At 43.2% G+C, this 19,850-nt stretch overlaps 1 protein-coding gene across 1 annotated transcript; it reads left to right on the forward strand.

Moving 5' to 3' along the window:
* The first annotated feature begins 408 nt into the window (after positions 1 to 408).
* EMP2 (epithelial membrane protein 2) lies at positions 409 to 18,223 on the forward strand. Its single transcript, XM_084216444.1, has 5 exons — positions 409 to 783; positions 14,491 to 14,602; positions 16,528 to 16,621; positions 17,204 to 17,350; positions 17,928 to 18,223. The coding sequence occupies exons 2-5, from the start codon at positions 14,525 to 14,527 to the stop codon at positions 18,110 to 18,112; spliced, it is 504 nt and encodes a 167-aa protein (XP_084072570.1). The 5' UTR covers positions 409 to 783; positions 14,491 to 14,524; the 3' UTR covers positions 18,113 to 18,223.
* Positions 18,224 to 19,850: the final 1,627 nt, after the last annotated feature.

A 19,850-nucleotide genomic window follows, 5' to 3' on the forward strand; every position in this document is an offset into this window, starting at 1 on the left:
GCGCTGAGGGCCGGGAGCGGCTCAAGCACGGCCGGCTGGAAATGGCGCCTTCCCGGCCCCTTCCCCGGGCGGGCGCGGCCGCCGCAGCTGTCCCCGGCCGCTTTGGGAATCGCGGCTGCTTTCCCCCGCTATGGCTCCCGTGAGAGGGCTCCGCCCTGGGCCTCGCCCTGTCCCTCCTGGGAAAAGCCCTCGCCCAGCTACCATCGGGCAGCAGCCGTCCGTCCTTGCCCGCGGCGACGGGTGGCACGGCCGCCCCTCGCTGTGCGCGGCTCTGTGGGACGGGGTCCCGCCGCCCCCGCACCCGGTGCGGAGCGGTCACTCCTCCGGGAGGCTCAGCCCAGACGGAAGGCAGGGGCCGCCCGGGGAGCGGGCCGAGCGCCCGGCCGCTGGCATCCCGTACGTGGGCTCGGCCCGCCCTGTCCGGGGGCCGGCGGGGGCAGCGCTGCGGGGACCGGCCCCGGCGGACGGCGGGCCGAGCGCCCCCGGGGAGGGCCGGGCGGCGGTGCGCCTGGATGCCCGCCCGAGTGGGAACGGGCGGGGAAAGTTTCTCCTGTGCGCGCCCCGTCCGTCCGTCCGTCCCTCCCTCCGCGCCCGCACACCCTCGCAGACACACACGCGCTCACAGCCCTCTCCCGCCGCCAGCGGCCGGGGGGCACTTTTGAAAGCCCTTCTGGTTCCACACCCAGCCGCGGCTGACATCATTCCCGCAGGAGGGCGGGCGGAGGCACCGCCGCCGCCGCCAGACGGTCGCAGCCCCGGAGAGCTGCCCGCCGGCCCGCGCCCGTGAGTAGCCTCGGCCGGGCGGGGGGCGCGGGGGGAGCGGGGCGGCGGCGGGGGGAGCGGGCGGCTTCGCCGGCCAGGGGAGGAAGAAACCCGTCAGAAATGGGGAAAACTTAAAAGCACATATTTGTTTACTACGAAGCACATTTCATTTGGGTGGCTGCGGTGCTGCGCCGTCGCTGGGCCGGCCGGAGAGAGAGGTCCCGGTCCCGTCGAGCCCCGGACCGCTCCTTCGCCCCGGGCGTCCCCCGAGCGGGACGGGGCGGGCCGAGGGGCTCCTCGCCAGTGAGTCCAGGCTGGGCCAAGCCAGCAGAAAGTTCGCGTTCTTCACGGGATAGTTTCTTTCTGTTCTTTTCTGTAATGAACTCTCAGCGGAGTTCGCGTATGTTGCAGTAACGCTGTAGCAGCTCTTGGCAGCTCCCTCCCCGACAGTGGAAGGAAAATACACTTAGATGTAATTCAGTGCAGATTTCGGTTTATGAAGTTTTGGCCAGCATTAAACGTTTTTCTGCTTGAGTCAAACTGCAGTTTCACTCATGGGTGGTTTTTATCTATAGGTAATGCCCCACTTACATCGGGGATGTTGTGTGCCAGATACTGGACAGGCAGCTCTCAGTATCGTGTGTTGTATGCAATATTGAGTATTGAATTTGAGAGGTCAGCTCCTTGTTTGGACATTTCTAGGAAGAACAGTACACGGCTGTCTGTTTCTCAGCAGGCTTATCGATGACTTGTTCTTACCCTCAGAATGCTGCCATCAAGAAACCTGCAGTTCAGCCTCTCTTTTAATATATTGGCCAGAATACTTTGTTCACATGGTGCAGGAAGGTTTTTATTTTTCCCCTCCTCACAGCAGTTGGGAATAGTATGTAAATGATCAGTAATTATTGCTGTAGAGCATCTTAGTAGTGTCCTCTGACTTGATACAGGGCTGTGAAGAAACCCACTAAATAGCTGTGAAATCCACCCTGAATTTTGGTGGCATTTTCTTTAGGAACTTTGGAAGTAAACAGCTATGGTTGGCTTATCATCAGAAAAACAAAATGTTGCTGTTTTTCTTAATTTACTTTCAGACTCTCTATATACAGTGTTGGTGTGTTAGCTATATAAAATAAGCTTTCTTGCCTGACTGAGCAGATGTTTTTTCTGTCAAGTAAAAATAGTCTATAGTGACTCCTTCAACCTGACCTCCTCTCGGATGTTGAAAGCTTTGCTGTCCATGTAGTTCAGGGAAGAGCTGTGAGGCTGGGCTGCTGGGACTGAGGTGCCAGGTGGCTGCAGGTGTGGGCAGGCAGGAATCCACACAAATGGTAGGGAACTATTGGGCATGAGTTTCACTGGGGGGAGAAACAGGAATTGCAGTTTGCTGCACAGTCCAGCAAGATTTTTGTAAGAGAGTGTGTGACAAATGCCATCCTAAGGAATGCAGCTGGGGTACAGGTACTTGCCACGGCTGGTGAAATCAAAGTGGGGGTGGAAACAAAGGCATATGGTAAACATGGCCACCAGAAGCTGATATGACTTTATTCAGCATAAGATTTAAGGACTTCACTTTTGCTTCAAAGACATTGAAAGAAGGAACTCTTGCTGTTCTCTGAACCTCCTTGTGAACTTGTAGAGTTGAGTTAGGAAATAGACTGTTGGGATACCTGAGGGAAGACTCATCCTCTGTGCTGAATAAAGATGTCTACAGATTGTATCACGCCAGCTGTGTGGCTGACGGGGATGTTACCAGGTAGCTGTCTGCCCAGCCAGGAATCCAGGAATTGCTCTGCCAATAGCCATCAACATTAACTGGAGCTGAAATGCAGCAATACCATGAAGACTCTTCATGGTGATCAGTTTCTTGTTAGTATGCTCATTTGGGAAGGAAAATGTTGTGTTAATATAATTTCAAATAAAAACAACATCCAATCAGTAGACAAGACACTACTGGTGTTTTATTCTTTGTTTGTGGTCTGGAAAGACTTCTATCGTAAACATACAAACAGTGTTGATTATGCTGTGGCTTTGCCAGTGAGGAAAAACAGTTACTTTTATTTGGTTACACAGATTTAAAACCTTGTTAATAAAGGAAGTCATTCAACAGACTGAGCAGGTCAAGACTGAAGGCTGCTGCAACATTATTATCTTACACAAAGATTCTGCCTCAGTTCATAGATTCTGGAGTTACTGTTGCTGGCCAACATTAGAAGAAATGAACATCTCTATCTTACACCCACTTTCAGTTAATGCACTTGATCCCTCTTGATTTATTAGCATCTCCTGCTTCACAGTTGCCTTGTGTCTTTCTTTTACTTCTATTATTATGGCTTTTATTTTGTTGTCTTGTTTGTCTCAAGGTCATTTCCCAGCTCAGGTTTGACATTCCTTCAGTGATTAGAAGAATGTTGTACTGATGAGTCCCATATGGGTATTTAGAGAAGCAAGACCTTCCCCTACTTTTGCTAAGTATATTAGGTGTAGGCTGTCTCCTTTCATAATGCAGTTTCCCTGTCATTTAGAAAGGAGATCAGTGGCAGCACAAGGAGACTCTTCCCTTTTCACTTGAATATATTTTGGTTTTCCACTGGCACTTCACATTCAATTTGCGTCTTGAGCATCATGTAAGACATGACATCCCCACATAAATCAGGACAAGAATGTGTTTAATTAAAGAGATAAGTAGGTCTCTGGGGACAAGGTCTTTTATACTGCTAGCTGGCAGATGTACTTTCCAGGTCCTCCTCCATGTTCCTGTTGGAAGAAGACCCAGCAGAACGAGACACTGTGTTATACAGGAACTAATAAGAAAGAGATTTACTCTGAAGTGAAACAAACACTGTATGTGAAATCCATGCGAAACTTCAGCACAGCCAAATTTGAAAGTAGAAAGGAATGCACAGCTTTTATTGAAATCACATTGGTCTCAGAGGGAATGCAGGGGGAACATAAGCACAGCGCTAAGGAATTCCATTCATGGAGCTGTTCAGTGTTTGTTAGGGTTTGCTTGTTTTTTGGATGCTCAAAGCAAACCATGATCTTTGCAGTGGAGTTTCAGTTTTTGCTGGTTTTTTGTTAAAAACTTCACGGTTTTAGAGAGTATATAATTTTGTAAAATACATCTCAAAATGTCAGGTGATGCTTATGACTCCATTAGGAAGATAAGCATCATAAGTAATAGAAAATACATCTTGCTGGGTGAGACTCAAGAAAAAGCCTGATGGCCTGAATTCATCCATCAAAGGAATTATTATATCTCCACTGAATGGAGAAAATGTAATTACACCTTTTTATTTTGCTGGTGAAGTTTCATGGGCAGGTTTAATGATGGTATGTGCATGCCAGGTGAAGCCTCATAATTTGGGTGTGACCTTAAAATACAACCCTCTGGCTGTGTAGAGATCTTCAGAGGAGTCTGTAGGTGGAGCAGAAAGTGGACTGACTCAAATACCCCTTAGAGATGGCTATAGGATATATATTTATGGTTTGCTTCACTGATTCTAAACACTGTGCTATGTTTGGAATTGCATGGGCGGCAAACAGCCAAGGTGGGCAGTAGGAACACTCTCTCAGCTGTCTAATGCAGGTGTTCAGTGTCCTGAAATAGATCCAAATTCTGGTCTTCTTCCAGACAGAAGGAGGCCTTCCAAAGGCCCTGGATGTCTCTGCTGAGGTGCGTGTGCTGCCAGGTGGGCTCTGCACACCCACCTGTTCTCCAGGGCTTGCTGTGCTCAGTCCACTGAAGAGCAAGCCCGCTGTTTAGTTCAAAGGCAGAAACAAACCCAAGTCCAGAGCCTGCAGAACCGTCTGTGAACGACTGAAGGGCTGTTCACAGACTGTGAACAGGGCTGAGCCTGCCCATCTGTCAGGGTGCTTGCTGTACCCTTACCTGGCACTGTGGCTGTGCAGTGACCCAGGCACTGTCCAGCCTGGTCAAGGTGCAGCTGCAGGGTAGAGCAAAGTGACCCAGGGGCTGAGGGGACTGAGCTGTTCCCACAGAGCAGCCAGTGTAGAAGAGCTGTGCACTGAGTGTGCACAAACAAGGTACAGGAATGCTTCTATTTGGATTTGTAGAGTCCACGTGGCAACTTTAACTGCACTGATTACAAATTAGGGTGTAAAAATTGCGTTCTGGAGGTGGGCAGAGTATTCGGTGTAATCCTGTGCTACAGTGTTGCTGTCAGACAAAGTAGTAGTTGGTGGAGAGTTTAAGCTTTTTGTTTTATAACCAACTGTTGTACCACCAATAGAAATGTGTTTTCACACTCTTGACAGATGATGTGTAAACTCTGAAATAACTAAAACCAAAATTTCTCAACACAGAACTAGTCAAAGCCAAATCAAAACAAGCAGTTTGAAAATTTTACAACAGTGAATGCAACACATTTAATTGCTAGCAATTTCCACAGAGCATCTGCCAAAGTTAAAACAATATCAGCTTTTATTTCTACAGAATTAAATGCACTGCTTTCAATCTGGAAAGACAGACCTTTTCTGCCTTTGTTTGTTGGTTAATTAGGTGGAACATCATAAATCACTCGAGCTGTTCTGTTGTATCTGGAATAATCTCTGGATAAGCAGCAGTCTGTAGTCAGTAGAGCCCAGGGTCTGAGGTTCACTCAGAACTATGTTAATTTCTAGTCAATGCTGCAGGTGTGCCTTTTTTTTTTTCCTTTTCATTGACTGAGGACACATTTTATCTGTCAACCTGATATAAAGGTCTGGTATTTTACTTGATCTGACACTCCCTGCCCTGCCAAGGTATTGAACAGAGACACCCTTGACACTGAAATGTGTCCACACAGTGATTGAGCAGGGGTGAGGCCAGGCCACACCTCAGTTCAGCTGTTTGTTTCAGGAGCAGGTTCCCGGGAGGGTTCCCATAGCTTGAATAGCTTACTGGAACAGCCCTGTGTCATTGTCCCAGCTCCATGGAGCCAGAGGCAGGGCTGTGCCAGCAGGCTGCAACGGGCTCTGTGCTTGCTGACCCCTGCCCTGGGGGGCTGGCATGCAGTGTGGGGGCCCTTAGGTCACCCTCAGACAAGGGGCACAGGCCGTGCTCACTATTGGAAGCTCTGCCGCCCACCTGAGAAACAAAAGGTGCCTCCAAGCTGGCTGTGTCACGGTCAGCATGGTGTCACCGCGCTGCCCAGCAGCCTGCACTGCTGCCAGCACTGCCAGCAGCCCCTGGCGCCCGGCAGGGAGTTCAGCCCAGTGCCAGGGGCATGGGTATCATGCAAAAAGCCTGTTGTGAAATGCACAGAGGCCTCAGTGAAGCTGTTGAGAGGCTTCACAGGAGAGCAGAGCTGCAGGGTCCTCTCAGGACAGCGGGTCAGTCTCCCTGCTAGCACCGTCCCTGCATCACGGAAATCCTTTTGTGGAGCTCTCTTTTTCCTATGCTGTGGTGATTGTAAGGCTGTTCCAGAATGTGACAGCTCTAAGAGTTGTAATTTATATCCTAAATGTGCTCACATCTGATTTATAGCCATATATTTTCATCTCTAAGTTACACAGTTCTTTTTCCTTTCATGTGTTTGCTTTTACCTGCAAGCAAGTATATCCCCATTCTGTCTTGATCTTTGAAAATGAGCAAGTGAGAACGAGAGGTTCTTGTCTTGTTAAGCTTAGGAAAAATCAAGCTTTAAGTACTTTCAGACCAGCTTGATTGTTAAGAAGGTTTTAATGTACACCACAGCTTTGTTTACATTGAAGTGGTATCTGGTGCACAACAAGCAAACTAGCTGAACAGAGAGCATGCTTTGAACACCTGAAATGATCCGTGCTGTCTTTAATTTTCTAAGAATACAGTTAAGCTCTACCCATACATACTTAAGTTACAAACATTTTATAACACGTTTTGCTCATGCCTTTGTGAAAGCTGGCAGAATACTTTTATGTTTTGTAAGAAACCAGAAACTGCAATACACAAGCAGTTACTTCTTTCAAATTACTGCTGGGTTTTCTCAAACAATATGTGCCCTTTGAGAAATCCCTTGAACCATGGGGTGTCTTTGATTAAAGACTGTTTTGTTAGCATTTGCCAAAGGCATATGATGCTCAGCATAAACTGAAGGTGGAAGAATGGATGACTATGATGGGAATCAGAGATTAATTGCAACCCTTTCAGGTATTATTTAGTAATATGTCAGCCTGCCTTATACCACTGTGGGTTATGTTGGGATTAGATGCAGATATAGAACATACTAAGTATGAGACTATTATTATCTAGTATTAAAGTACAGTTACAACTATAAGTGCTTTAGGAAAACAGAAGAATGTGTAAAAGATTTACTTTTGAGGATGGTGTGATTTGTGCTGCTGGAGGAGGAAAAGTAGTCTCTTTCTGCTGACCATACAAAACCCTCTAAAAAGCAGTTTTGAGAAGGTGAAGTCTTAAAGACTTTTATTCAAATATGTCTGTGTAGGCAGCTGACTTCTCTACCTGCTAAATTGTCTTCTCAGCATATAGTGGCTGGTAACGTCTCTTCCAGATTTTGCTGGAGTATTTGAATACATCTATCTTGAAGTTTTTAAGCTTCAGGCTATTTTTTAGGATTTTCAGGTAAGCTGTCACAAGGCTCATTTTCCTGGTAAGTGACACTTCCCCACCCCACAACAGGGCATTGTGTCCCTGTGTTCCCATAGCTGGTTTTCTTCTGCTGGGTCTGCCCACAAAGGCTTCATGGCAGAGTGACTTTGCTCTGCAGTGCACACAGCAGGGCCATAGTGAAAGGAGTGGTAGGGCAAGTCTAAACCCAGTCCAAACTTGTTTGCAAATAAATGACTGACAGAGTTACAGAAGTGGCAGCAATGCTGGCATCCCTAGGTCAAAATTTTATTAAAAGCATTCCTAAGAAATTAGAAGCATCTGCTTCCTTTGGTCTCTATACTCAAAGCCAGCATGTTGCATTTTTGCTGCAATTTGCTTCTTGGTTTTGTTTGGAAATGTATGGAACAGCAGGGTTAAAATTTCCTGGACTTTGGAGTTCTGGCTTGGTAGCATAGATCTAATGAGGAGGACAGGGTGAGAAAGGAGGAAGGCTGCAGATGATCTGTCAGACCTGCCTGTAATCATAGTCTCTTTCATTTTTGGAAACTAGGTGGGGTTTCTGAAGAGGAGACCAGATTTAGTGCTTATGAAGTTGCTTGAGGAAGAGCTGAATGGGTGCTTGAGCATCCCCTCACACACAGGTGATAGGGAGGCCATGAGCTTGTTTGCTCTAAGCCTGCTGTTGCTCAGGCAGTCCCACCAGTACCAGCAGGATGGACAGACATCCAAACATGGTAAAAGCAAAAGGTTTTATTAAGCTGTAGATGTACATTTGTATTAGTTGTGGTGCACACAAAGAGCAGACCTCAGGGCTTTGGTTGCAAGGCATGATTTTCTGAAAGAAAACAGAAAAAAACTAGGTCATACTGTGTCTTGTGAGTTTCTCTCCAAGCCCGTGTATTTCACTATCAAAACACAAGCTGACTCCTGTGGTTGTGCTGGAGGTTGCTGGGTGTTAACACAGCCTGCTGCAAAGGCACCAATAAATCTAGAACTGATAGGATGACCCTACTTTATTTTCTGCCATTGTGTTAAAAAAGCCATACATATTGTCATTCAAATGGAGCTCTAGAAAAGAGAGTGGATTCATTTTTTTTGTTGTATTGATTTTTTTTGTCTTCATACAGTGGTTGGGTGCAGGGAGCTTTGATTCATTTCCTTCTGATTTCCTTGCTTTGTGAGGAAGGACTTAGAAAAGCAGGTGGAAGTGTAAGTGAAAAGCTCTCTTCCTTCCCCATAAAATAGGTAGCACAAAGAGCTGTGGGCTTGAGTGTGTTCTCAATTAAGCAAACAAAAAGAGCTGATGGTCTCTGTGCCATCTAGGGGCTCACAGGACACGTAGCCCTCTTGATTCCAAAGCCAGCATCAAGCAGGGAATGTTATTTCATGTGGAACACACATTGTTCTTCATGCTTAGCTTTACACCAGGAAGAAACTGGGTGGGAGCCCATGCACTGTGCAGACTGTTACTTGTACTTTGCATTTCCCTCCTGGGTCCCCATTCAGTATTGTAGAGGTGTACTCAGAGCCATCCAGCACTTCCTGGAGGTCTCCACGCTGGCTGCAGAGGCTGGTTGAAGGAGGACATTTAGTTTCTGTATTGACTGTTAGCTGGGTAACACCTGGGCATGAAAACAGGTCACAATTTGAATGTACACTTGAAGAGTGTTGGTGTTCCCAACTGTCTCAGACAGAAGAAATAAAGAAATGGGAGTAAATTGTTTCAACTGGTGTAATTATTCTCTTGGTATTACATTTCCTGATTTTCTTGTCCTTTATGTTGTTTGATATTTAGGCATTAGAGGATTGTTGTAATCCTCAAAGCTCTTGCTGGCTTGGGAGAAAGTCTGCTGTCTGAACTTCAATTTTGGTTCCAGTTCTGAGACTCATATAAGAAAAAAAGAACCCTTCACACTTGATAAAAGAAAAAGAAAAGAAGAAAGTTAACAGTATCAGTCTGTTTTTCATAAACCAGGGAATTTTGTGCAAGTTTAGAGACAATGGTACAGGCCAAATGTGAGCCAGCTTCGGAGTTCTTGCATGTCATGAGACACCATGAGATGTGGCACATGAACTCTGAGCAAAAACATGTAAATCCAAACAACTTATGATGCATCACAAGATGACAGATTTCTCATGCTACAAGTACACACACTTCTTCTAAATTCACATTTTCAGACTTAATTAGGGGCAGAAGAATTGATAATTAAGGTTTGCTTTGAATCAGTTTTACACCAATGACCTCAAGAAAGTTCAACTGAACTGAATACTTATTGATGGCCCAAAGACCTGCTGTTCTTGTTGCAATGAAACATCTCAGTGCAGAGAGCTGCGGGTATGGTAACTTGTTTAGCAAGCTCCTCTACCCCTTGTTTTGGGTGTGTCTTTTCAGCACTCTAAATGTGGGTGTTCAGAGTCTGCACACCCCCAGCCTCAGTCTGTGCAGAGCAGGAGCTGTTCTGCAGAGATTTCACTGTGTTTCTAAGGGTATGAACCAGGATTGTCTGTGTGGAAGATTTCTCAGACCTGGGCTCAGATGAAGATGATAAAAACCCCTGATCTGATCTTAGGGAGTGAGGGCAGCAGCCAGTGTTGGAGGGTAAGCTTCAGCCTTTCCAATGTAAATGAGCCCAGGATAAAAACCCTGCACTATGTATTGCTGGTTGCAAAAACTGAGTATGCACAAACATGAGAAACAGCCTGGCAGCAGAGTGGAACTGCATGGCAGGAAAGGAAAGCATTTGTTGTGGACATGACATCTGGGTTTGAAAGTAGTGATAAAACTTCTGTTAAGAACTGTCAAAGACTATTTTAATTTTTGCTTGCTTGCTGTACTAAAAAAACTTAAATAGTAATGTTTCTTTATACTGATGGACATGAAAGATAAACTTTATTCTGGAGATAAACTGAGGCTTTTCTGCAGGGGATGTGTTTCTGTGTGTTATGTGATGTGACATAGGGAGACAACCCCGTTTTGAAGCACTGCAGTTCAGAAATGTTGGAAACCCTGGCCTAGATACCTTACTTTACTGTGCAATTCTGTGATGGTTGTAGTGTTTTATCCTGTATAAACATACTTGTCTCTGCATGTCCAGGAGATTATAGCAGAGGCCCTTCTTAGCCACTTCTTCTAAAGTTCATCAGGCTCTCTCCCATGGCAAGTGCAAACTACTGCTTCCAAAAGTCTGCATTACTGAAGAGATTCGAGAGAAGTGTGACTGCTGCATTTATCCTCCCCCCTGTAAAATGGAGTAGCACTGGAGCATTACTTCTGCACTAATTGAAAAGAAAATATGTGTTGTTGCTCTAACTGGCCTTCTGTTTTCGATGTGTTTTGTGTAAGTATCCTGGAACTTAACAGCATTTGTGGGAAACTTTATTACCATAGCAAATCTGTAATTTACTCTTTCTAGATCCAGTGGCAGTCTGCACTTGTAGCTCAGCAGTATCTGTCCACTTCTGCCTTACAACATACCTTATGAAGTGGTACTAAATGCTGAGGCTTGCAATTGAAGGAATTAATCCTTCAATGTCATCCTTACTGTAACCCCCAAATCTGTTTTTAATGGCACATGTGATGAGCTAAGTCAAATATTATGTTCTCTTTTTTCAGAGCTTTGCTGGAGGTTAGTACAGGGAGGTTCCTGAAATAGCTACAGATTGACAGGAGAGCTGAGCTGGAAGGAGCCTCTGGAGGTCTCTAGTGCAGACTCTGGCTCCGAGCAGGGGGTTAGATCAGGACGTTCTGGGCCTTGCTTCAGTTGAGTCAGGAAGATGTCCAAGAATGGAGATCCCACAGCCTCATGGGCCCTGTTCCAGTACTTAATCATGCTCATTGAATATAATTAATACTTTTTTCACAATTGGAATATTCCTTGTTGCAACTTGTAGCTGTTGCCTGTAGTCTTTTCATCATGTACTTCTGAGAAGGGTGGCTCTATCATCGTAAGTGCAGCGTGTCCAAAAAGCTTTTCTCATATATTTATGTGTGTGTAAAAACTATTAAAAGAATTCAAGCCACTTTGGGGAATGATGGGCAATATCTGTTGCATCATCCCAGTCTTCATCCATGCCTGAAGGCAGTGTACTTTAAATTCATATGAACACCTTGACCTGAGAGCATGGGGTGTTTCAACTGCAAATGAGAGAGGGTGAAAAATCACTCTGCCCAGGAAGCAGTTCATGGTAGATAAGAAAAGGAGTACTGCTAGTGTGCAGGATAGGATGTTACCAAAGTGTTTGGTTGGTAATACATTAGTGAAATAAGAATTCTAAATGTTAATGCAAACAGTGCTCTGTAGCTGTGTCCTTCTCTTGCTCTTAGGGAGAGGAAAGGAGCTCCCTGCTGCTAGGAGGGGTTCCCAGGCAGGCTGTCCTCAGAGGATTGGGGAAGGAAGAGCTTCTTGCTGAGGCAGTGGGAGAATCTTGAGTCTGCACTGTAAGGTTTGAATTCCAGCATTTTGTGGAGTTGAGAAGGACTAGTAGCTCTTTCTGAGAGATGAAATCCAGAATTTCTGCCTAAAGGGGGGGTGCAGATTCTGTAGTAGCATCTGCAATGTTGCTGGCTGCATCTTGGAAGAGGGGGGCTGCTCTTTGTTTCCTGCCCTCAAATCACAGAGAGTTTCTCTGGAAAACCCTCCTCCCTTCATTATTCCTTGTGCAGGCTGGGGTGAACCACAGAAACTACTGGATCTCCATGGGAAGGGAAAGTTTGTAGGAGTGATTGAGGTCTGTGCACTTCTGGGATCCTGCTCAGGCATGACAGATTGGATAACCAGTTCTTGTTGTCTTTTCCTGGTATTAATTACTTGGAAATGGTCTGTCTCCTTCTTTTCCCCCAGTGTATTTAATTCCTGTCTCCATGTGTCATTGTTTAGCACTGTGTGCACAGAAGTTGTAGCAGCTTGTGAAGGGAGCAGTTGCCAGCAAGGCAGGAGGTGGAATCTAAAAGTGGTTGTTAGGAAGGGTGTTCAAAAAAGAAATGTCAGACCCATCAGACCTTTCTTATTGTCTTTTTTTTCCCTCTTTTTTTTTGCCTTTTTTTTTTTTTTTTTAGAGATGAAACAAAAATCTCTTTCATTTAATCTTTGCTTTATTTGGGTAAAACAAAAAATGTCTTCTTCTCTTATATATCCTGTCTGAAACACTTCTCTTTATGGCTGAAAACAGTAAAACAAAACCATTCATTTGATTGAAGATAAAGTGGGTTCTTCTGTGCTGGCAAGTCTTGCTTTTGCAACATTGGTTGTAATTAGGTTACATTTTTTGGTCTCTCTTACTTTATGTTACTTCATGTAATAAGATGAAATTGTATTGTTATCCTTAAAAGAATGCCGAGTAAATTTGGTTCTCTCTCCTTATATGGCAGATGATTGTTGCAATATTGAATGCTTAGATACCATCTGTGCAAGAAATGAACCTCAGAAAAATAACAGCCACAAGACAAGAGGGTGCTGTGCAAAGACTGGTATATATCACAGTGAAAATATTTTGATGTGGCATTATACAAACCCACAAAATACCTTCTTTTCCTTTCTTCTTCCTTTCATTCAAGCAAGGCTTGATAGAGAACCATGAATGACATTTCTAGAAGTGGAACTGGATTCAGAGGACCTTGAGTCATACTGTAGAATCACCTAATTGGAGGCAATTCCCACTTTCAGTTCCTCGTTGTGCTGGGAAGGCAGACTTTAACAGAGAGGAAATGGGAAGGAATACACACCGGAGTAGCTGCTTTTCCTATTTTAGGGTTTGACTTGGCTTTCCCATTCAGTCATTGTAATTAGATAGGGATATAAAGCTGTCCCCTTATTTTTCAAAAAAGCTCTTCAATGCTATTTGCCTTTGAGCTTGTTATAACTCTGTGCTGCAGTGGAGATGGAGAGGATTATTCTGGAACTCCTGGTCTCTGTTCACTCAGTTATTATGCTGTCAATTATCTTTTTGTTAAAGTTTTGCAGAGTAGTTATTATTTGCCCTGATGAGAGTGCCAGTAGAGCTGCTTTAAAAATGATGTCAGAGTAGTCCTTTTCTTTGGTTAAATTATTCATATGGTTCATGATTCCAGTAAATGGCAGTAGGAGAGAGGGGATTAGACATGAAAAAAATAATGGAAGTCTTAAAATTCCTAACTGCCCTTTCTTTTGGATATTTACTGTGTTATGTGAGTGGCATCATTTGACATCATAGAATGTGTCCAAAGCAAAGGGACAAATATGCATGAATGTACTGATGAGTGATTACATGCAGATGATGTACAGAGTGGTGCACCTTAACTGCAAAGATCTGCAAGACTGCAGACTCCTTATAGCATACATTAATTGGAAAGAATTTCTGGCCAAGAAGAAATAGGTATGTCAAGCATTTGCATTTTTCTGTGTATTAGTAGCAGTAGTTTTCCCTAACCTGTTTGTTATGTGCCCACAGATTTCCTGGGGATTCCAGTTAAATACAGTTTCTGATTCTCTTGCATATATTTTTTTTCATGTGAGCGGTGACATTGCATTAGGCAGGTTAAATAAGGTATGAAGGTAATAGGTAGCCTACAGAGAGTATTAAGTGACTGAACATAAAATAGCTAACTGGATTTTTATGTAACTAATGGGTTTATTCAGCCCTACCAGTGGGAGCAATACATTGAAGAAAATAGTAGTCCTTAGTAATTATTCAAAGGATAAAACTTATAACTGTATGAACAAAGGATGTGAGGCATAAGGTACAACATAGGTGTTACTAAATCTAGGAGGTAGTTCGTGGTGCACTTCATTTTGTTCTACAAGCATCCTTTTGAAATCTGGTTCTTCCTTCTTTGGAATGATGGTTGGAACAAGACCTTACTGCAGTCAGTGGAAATATTTTCATCACTGCACATGAGGCTGTAATTTGAAATGCACTTCTCTTAAAAGCCAATGTGAAGGAGTTTTCCATCCTTGCACACAGAATAAAACTTCTTTGTGTGTTTATTCACTGCAGCCATCATGCTGGATGGTTGCAAAATGCATCTTTGGGCTTCATTTCAAGTTGTGATTCATTTACAACTGTGATGCCAGTTAAGTATCTGCAGAGATTGAACATGTGCCGTGGACTCCAGCTGTTACAGTCTCTAACAGCACCAGAACTGCAGGTTGATCCACTGGCAGCTCTTAAAGATTGTTCATATACTTTCTTATGTTCAACAGATTTATCTCTACCTAAAGCCTCCCCAGAGCAAGGATGCTGATTCTCCTGGCCTTCATTATTGTGTTTCACATAACTTCAGCAGCACTGCTGTTCATCTCAACTATCGACAATGTAAGTGTCATTTCTTCTCCTTGTCTCTCAAACACGCTGGGATTTCTTTGCTTCATAAAAATTGAAGCAAAGAAATGAAGCAAAGACCTTTCTGTAACAAAAATTCCTTGGGTATGCATGTTGCTGGTGGATAAGGCTGTCCGTGGCATCATGTTGTAAGCTCAAGGCAGCAGTCTCTGCCTGGGAGAGACTTGGCCAAGGAGGATATTTACAGGGTGGAGCCCTGGGATTTGATTCAGCTGGACATGAAGCAGAGAAGGGGGAAAAATCTACTGTCCTTTTGTGTCAAGTAGCTAAAATCAAACAGCTGGTGATTAATGTGTGGGGATAATTTCAGTCAAGGTGTGCTTTACCTCCCAAGTGTTTGTCCAGGATGCCCAGTTAAATCATGAGCGACACCATGACTGTATCTGTGTCCTTTAAGTTGAAGTAGCTTCAGCACAAAGCTTTAGATTATTTTCTGTTGCATTGTTTTCAAATTTCTGTTTTATTTTTGTAATCAAAAAGAATTTACCTTCCAATATTTATATCTAGCTTTTAATGGAATTCTCCATTTTCCAAAACAGCCCACCATCCTGATCAAAAGTTTGTGCAATGGAATCTGTCTATGAGGTCTGATGTATGTACAGGCTTTTGATATTAAAAAATCTCCTGCTGGAAATACTGTTTAGTGAAGACCATGCTCCAAGTGAAATTATGTACTACTCACAACTTTTTATTGCAAAAGTCTACAAACTCAGGTGTTACATTTTAGTCAGGTGGTTGATTGTTCCATGGAAGTAGGTCATTATTTGAGTGCTGGAGCACTCAAATAATGACCCTGCTCCTTTGAATATTTAGAAAGCAAAGGCAGTGGGCAAAGCAACCTAATCTTATTTCAAATCTGCTACACACAACCCAAATTATTGCAGAAATAAAAGCCTGTGCACTCTACTTCATGTCATTAGCTACCTTTGAACATTTAAAAACTTAAACTGTTCAACCATCTTCTATTAGATTTTATATTATGTATCTATATATTATATAGAGCTCAGAGCTGAAAAATAACATATTGAACTGGGACTGCTGTTTATCCATATGCCTACTACCATAATATATTATAGTTTTAACTGCAGTATTGTTTGCAAAGCTGCACAGTAAGCTCTGAGGCTTCTGGAATGTCTATTTAAGCAGCAGATCCTACCAGGAATCGTATTTAAAAGTCTCATTTTGTGCAGCTCTAGTCAAAACAAAGGCCTGGGTAGCTATTGGAATGGGAATGGGTTTCCTGAGGAAATGCCACTTGTGGAGTGCTTGTCATTTTCCAGGCTACTGTAAAAATCTGCTCAGATGCTGCAGAATCATTTTGCCTTGAATGTTAAAACCTCAAAATAGAAATACCACAGGAGGATGTTAATTTGTCAGCCATTACCAGACAGATGCCATAGTGTACCTCAGCACAGCTGCATTGCATTGAGATTAATCATTTCAGTGGCAGGAACCAGAACATCTATAAAGGACTTCTGTTTCACAGGTGATGCTATTTCCTGCAAATTAGCAAATGCTGTTCCTTCAGAGAGGTGTGCATCCTAAACAGGGTCTGGGTGAACAAAGTACATCTTGTCTAGGTGTCTCAAGGAGTGAGTAATCAGTGACTATACAAAATTTCTGCCCAAACAGTGGAAATCCCTTGTGCTTTGGGATGTTTAAGATGCCCTTACGTACTTCACAGAGGTCTAAAATGAGAATGATGTGTGGATAATTATATACCCTTCATTCTGAAATGCCATGAAATCTCACATTTCGTTTGAGTGGTTAAGTATCAAAAATGAACAGAAAATTGTTACAGCTGATGTATCTAATCAGTAGACACTTGGACAACAAAGGAGTTCTGTGGGGTTTTTTGTTTGTTCTCCCAGTAAGATCCCTTTACTTTTATTTTGCAGGCCTGGTGGGTGGGAGATAACTTTTCTACAGATGTCTGGAGAGTGTGTACCACGAATACGAGCACCTGTATGGCTATCACTGATGAGTTCAATGGTGAGTGTCCCTCCATGCCTGTCTGTGTTCTTCAGCAGATCTGGTGAAATTGCTATGAAATTTACAGGGGCCCAGTGGCTACAGTGGCTGCAGATTTACAGAGAGCAGCTGCACGTGGTTAAAAAGGTATTGGTTACTTTAGCTCCCAGTTACTGGGAAATAATAGACACGATGAAAAACCTGAATGAGAGCAATCTCTAGTGCCAAGGGTGGGTATCATGTCTGGTTGCACCTTCCTGAACAGAGCTGTCTCCAGGTCTGGTGGGAGGCTGGGGTCTGCATTTGGAAGCTGTTTGGGACAGCTGGCAGTTTCACTGTGCTCTAGGACATGGATGGCAGCAAAGGGTGTAGCAGAAGAAGTCTCTTCAGTGTTTTCACTCAGTTTGATGAGAAGCTTTTTAATACCAAGCTGGCTGTATTAATACCAAGGAAGCAGAGGAGAATCAGCCTCTGCAATGCACACACAACTGCTTTGCTGCATCTGCTGAACTCCTGCTTACAGAACATGGCTCTGCCCCTTCTCTTTGCAGGAGAAGGCAAAGAGAGAAATGATTTTTAATCAAGGCTGCTTTGTTTTTGCAGAGTATCAATCAATTCAGGCTGTTCAGGCCACCATGATCCTGTCTACGATTTTCTGCTGCGTGGCATTTCTGGTTTTCATTCTTCAACTCTTCCGTCTAAAGCAAGGAGAAAGATTTGTGTTAACCTCTGTTATCCAGCTCCTGTCATGTGAGTGATTTTTCTACACTTTTGACTTTAATGATATTTTCATGAAAGTAGGAAAGTAGGAAAGGGTTCCAAAAAGAACAAGCTGCATGAGAACTCTGTAGTGCTCCTGAGGCCATAGCTTATCCTTCATAATTGTTTAAAGAGTGAGCTGTACCATTCTGTAATATATAGACAGTTAAAACATGGATGTCATCACTGCTCAGAATAAAGTAATTTAAACTTTGAAGGGAAAGAATTTGAGATGCTGAACTTCTTGAACACACTAAATAACTCTCTAATTGTTACAGGCAAGCACTCACTTCTTTTTTTTTGTCAGTCGTAAAAACTACCCAGATGTTCAGAATCATTTTCTGTTCACTGCAAATGACATAGATACACAACAGCACTTCAAATTTAAAGCCTGCCAAATAAACTGAAAATATGTCTTGAAATGCTTCCAGGTTAGTTTGAGGATGGAAAACGATCATCTGCAAAGAAAGGACATTGGAGGAAGCAGCTAACAGAAGAGACACTGAATAGATGTGTGTACTGATAATGTTTTAAGATGCTGACCTTTGTTATTTTCTTCCTCCTGCAGGTCTGTGTGTTATGATTGCAGCTTCCATTTACACAGACAGGCATGAAGAACTGCACCAGAGCCATGGATATGTAATGGAAGTTTCCAAAGGCCAATATGGCTATTCCTTTGTCTTAGCCTGGATTGCCTTTGCCTTTACCCTGATCAGTGGAGTGATGTACTTAGTATTAAGGAAGCGTAAATAAATGTCAGCACCTAGTTATTTCTGTCACTGCAGTACAAAACCAAATTCCAGTAACCATTTTGTATATAATCATTTACATGGTTTTGTAGTAAAGGTATTGTTTCTCTAAAAATGTACTGTGTTCTTGATATGAAACAGAATTAAAAAAAAAAAAATTGAAGGCAGGTGAAATGAAATGCCTGGCACCTCCAGGTCAGGGGTCGGAGCAAGACAGAGCCAAGTTGTTTCTTTTACATATTTCATCATCAGAAATGGTTTTCCTTTATTAGACATTAACAGTTTGTTCCTGGCCTCTTGTAGATTACAAATAAAGCCTGTACAAATTCATTTGTAAGCAATATACTAACTACATTTCTGGACCAGATATCCCTTTGAAATATGTTAAATAGAAGGGTGTGTAAAAAAATGAGGCCCAGATGACAGTGAAAAAGTAAATTCTAAAACAATTCTAAAGCCCAGAGCTGCACTCAGAGCGTCTGCCCTGGCTCAGGACCAGTGTTCTGCTCTTTATAATGTGCAGTAAGTGTCATCAAGTTTTTATTAAAACCACTTGCTTTGCAAAAGTAAACAAGCCCTTTTTGTACTCCAGCAAATGTTTCTCTTGATTGTCTTTCACATTTAATTTAAGCACACAGAGTCTTTGGTGGGAGCACTTATCAGCCAGTTCCCCGTTCAGCCTGGGCCCAGCACAGCTGGGGCAGTGAGAGGCTCCCCACCCCAGCCCTGGATCCCTTCAGGTTAGCCTTGGGCAGCCTTCCTGGGAGGGAGAAAACAGAAAAGCATTACTGGCCCTACATCTGCAGATTTCTAAGCAGACTAGTGATCAAGCAATGCCAAATTTAGGTTTTTACAGCCTAACTCAACATGTTTGTTACACTGGGCTTTTATCACGTAGTGATTTCATGGTTAATGTGTCCTGTACAAAAGCATTCCCTGAATCTGCCCATTGGGAAATTGGCCTTTAAAAAATTGATTTTAAATTCCTTTGTGGATTTTACTGGAACTAAACACTGCTACTAACCAAATCAGAGTGCAATTGCTATGCTTATGAATTCCAGGATAGGTTTCAAGATGAAATGACTTGATGGTTTTTATTTTTCAGTAATTTTGTGAGCTAAAGCTATGCTCTAATACCAGGCTTAACTGCTCAGCAGTGTAATACTGGATTTGGCTGATGGTGATTCTGGAGATCAGTGTGGAGAATGAATGAAGTGGCCTGTCCTGGTTAGTCACAGCTTTGATGCTTAAGTACAGATTTGACTTTTGAAAAGCTCTAACCATTTATTTATTTATTTCATATTCACTACAGCTGGCCCAATACAGAGGCAGCAAAAAAGTAAATAGGTTTTGAATGAGGTATTACACTTAAAAGAGAGCAATTTCAGTATCATAAGGCAGTGTAGCCCTACTGATGTTAATAATTACTACATTAGACGTCAGATGATGAAATTTTATCTGATTTCTTCAGATTTATCCTTGATTTATCACAAAGTAAAAATTTAGGTGCATAGCTTTCTAGGAACTGTCTCCAGCATGAGTGACAGGTTATGTAGTTCCATCTTCATTCCTTCAGCATTCTGTAATGCTTTGGCATGTGCTTGTCTTTTGGGAGCAAAGAAATCCCAATAAGACTCTTAAAAAATTAGGATGAGCAAGCAGGACATCACAGTGAAAGTAATAATAATCAAAGTTAAAAACCCACATCAGTTTGAAGAAAAGAGATTCTCCCCAGTCTAGCA

Source organism: Fringilla coelebs (assembly GCF_963513975.1).
Source record: "Fringilla coelebs genome assembly, chromosome: 16".
NCBI lineage: Eukaryota > Metazoa > Chordata > Aves > Passeriformes > Fringillidae > Fringilla > Fringilla coelebs.